This window comes from Cucurbita maxima, unplaced genomic scaffold, assembly GCF_002738345.1.
Source record: "Cucurbita maxima cultivar Rimu unplaced genomic scaffold, Cmax_1.0 Cma_Scf00010, whole genome shotgun sequence".
In the NCBI taxonomy this organism is placed as follows: Eukaryota; Viridiplantae; Streptophyta; class Magnoliopsida; order Cucurbitales; family Cucurbitaceae; genus Cucurbita; species Cucurbita maxima.
This window is the reverse complement of record NW_019272026.1, coordinates 3,757,606-3,759,530: the sequence shown is the minus strand read 5'-3', so window position 1 is coordinate 3,759,530 and position 1,925 is coordinate 3,757,606. Positions and strand designations below refer to the sequence as shown.

The 1,925-nt window shown below is 35.5% G+C and overlaps 1 protein-coding gene across 1 annotated transcript; it reads left to right on the top strand.

Moving 5' to 3' along the window:
- The first annotated feature begins 742 nt into the window (after positions 1-742).
- Positions 743-1,918, top strand: LOC111485285 (uncharacterized protein YwkD-like). Its single transcript, XM_023132110.1, has 3 exons — positions 743-932; positions 1,039-1,147; positions 1,462-1,918. The coding sequence occupies exons 1-3, from the start codon at positions 790-792 to the stop codon at positions 1,792-1,794; spliced, it is 585 nt and encodes a 194-aa protein (XP_022987878.1). The 5' UTR covers positions 743-789; the 3' UTR covers positions 1,795-1,918.
- Positions 1,919-1,925: the final 7 nt, after the last annotated feature.

Below are 1,925 nucleotides of genomic sequence, written 5' to 3'. Positions count from 1 at the left end.
TTCTCAAAGGTTCTAATAGATGGATGTTTGGCCAAACTCCAACCCAACCGTTAAGAAATGCTTTGTGGGGGAAAAAATCTTGTGGTTTTTAGCTCTCTCACACTCTCTCGAGCCCGAGTTTGGACAAATTTCTCTCTAAACGTAGAGAAGAGTTCACAAGGTAACGAACGTTGACTCTTTAGCTCTCCAAAGTTCCAACATGTCTAATTTTGGGTGAACTTTGACATAAACATCGAGGCATATTCTAGAACGAACGGACTTTAGGGTTTATGGCTCTCCAAACCTCTAACAGGTCAAAATTTGGTTCAAATGTCAAGACGAACTCCATAAATGACGAATTTTGAGTTTCTAACTCTTTAAAACTCGAAAAGAGTCAAAATTTGAACGAATTTTGATTCGAACCCTGAAAAGAAAGAACTTATGCGCAAACGTCACACATGACTCATTTTTGAAAGGGAGAAAGTCTCTAGAAATAGAGAGACTAGATCTTAATTAGGGAAAGAAATTCAAAGTTTGTTCCCATTTAATTATTCAAATTGACTTAATAAATTTGTGCCACTTTTGAGAAAGTCAAACCTTATGTTCCAGCTCGTCAGTTGACTGAGGAATCCAAGCAGACAAAAAACCTTAAAATAATCAAACAATTAAAAAGGAATGAATCAAAGGTTGTCTCCAACTCCAATCCAATCCAATCCAATCCAATCCAATCCAATATATAAACCCTCTAAGCAACTCAAATTTCAATCCAAAACATTCATAATTCATTAATTTTGAATCTGTTTGGATAAGATGAAGAACCCTCTTCGTCTCAAGTCTGTGAATCACATATCAATAGTGTGCAATTCAGTGGAGAAATCTCTGGAATTTTATCACAAAGTTCTTGGGTTTCATCCTGTTCAAAGACCTGCCTCCTTCACCTTCCATGGCGCCTGGTATATATTTATTCTCTATCTTAAAAAACCCTAATCCTATATTATTTTTATCTTTGCTTTTCATTTAAAAATCGAAACTTTTTGGATTTTTTTGACGATTGAATAGGTTGTTCAACTATGGTATGGGTATACATCTTCTTCAGTCCGATAATGACTCTGATACCATGCCGAAGAAACGAGTCATCAACCCTAAAGACAATCATCTTTCGTTTCAGGTCTCTCTCTCTTTTATTTTATTTTTTTTTAAAGGGACGGGTTAAAACTCAATTGGGTTGGAACGTTTTATCCTTATGATAAAATCGTTATTATTTCGATGAAAGTTTCTAAAAACTTCGTAATATATGGACTAGATCTGTTAAATAAAAGTAATATCAAAAAGTTTAAAAAGATTTATGATGGGTAACGACCGAGAAGTTCTTATGATGTTTAAAAAGATCTGTTAAATAAAACTAAACTTTTGAAAATTCATAAATATTTTTTAGAATGAAAAAAATAGAAGTTCTTATGATGTTTTTATCATAAACGACAGAGCGAAGACATGGCAACGACAGAGAAGCAACTAAAGAAGATGAAAATAGAGTACGTAAAGTGCGAGGTGGAAGACGACGGGATCTTCGTCAACCAGCTTTTCTTCCACGACCCCGATGGCCTAATGATCGAAATCTGCAACTGCGAGAATCTCCCCATCCTACCAGTGTCGGGAGGCGGCGACTCCCCCATTGCCGTCGTCAACGCAGCTCGATTGTGCAGTATTCAACAAGCCGAGCAACAACAAAAGCTACAACAAATCCAAAACGCCGCCGTGCAAATGATGCAGCTTCAACAACTACTCATCAGCATCCCATGCAACGCATGCACGTGAAAACATAATTACAAAAAAAAAAAAAAACATAAACATCTGATTTAAATGTGGAAGTTCATAATAATTTTATATATGTCTGTAATTTTCGCAGTTACAAATGGGTTCCTAAAAAAGGGTTTTTTTTTTTTTTT

Excerpts from the sequence above, each read along its gene's own strand:
- LOC111485285 (XM_023132110.1), top strand. The coding sequence starts at position 790 with ATGAAGAACCCTCTTCGTCTCAAGTCTGTGAATCACATATCAATAGTG. Across the intron at positions 933-1,038 it reads TTCACCTTCCATGGCGCCTG|GTTGTTCAACTATGGTATGG; the intron begins GTATATATTTAT and ends ACGATTGAATAG. Across the intron at positions 1,148-1,461 it reads ACAATCATCTTTCGTTTCAG|AGCGAAGACATGGCAACGAC; the intron begins GTCTCTCTCTCT and ends CATAAACGACAG.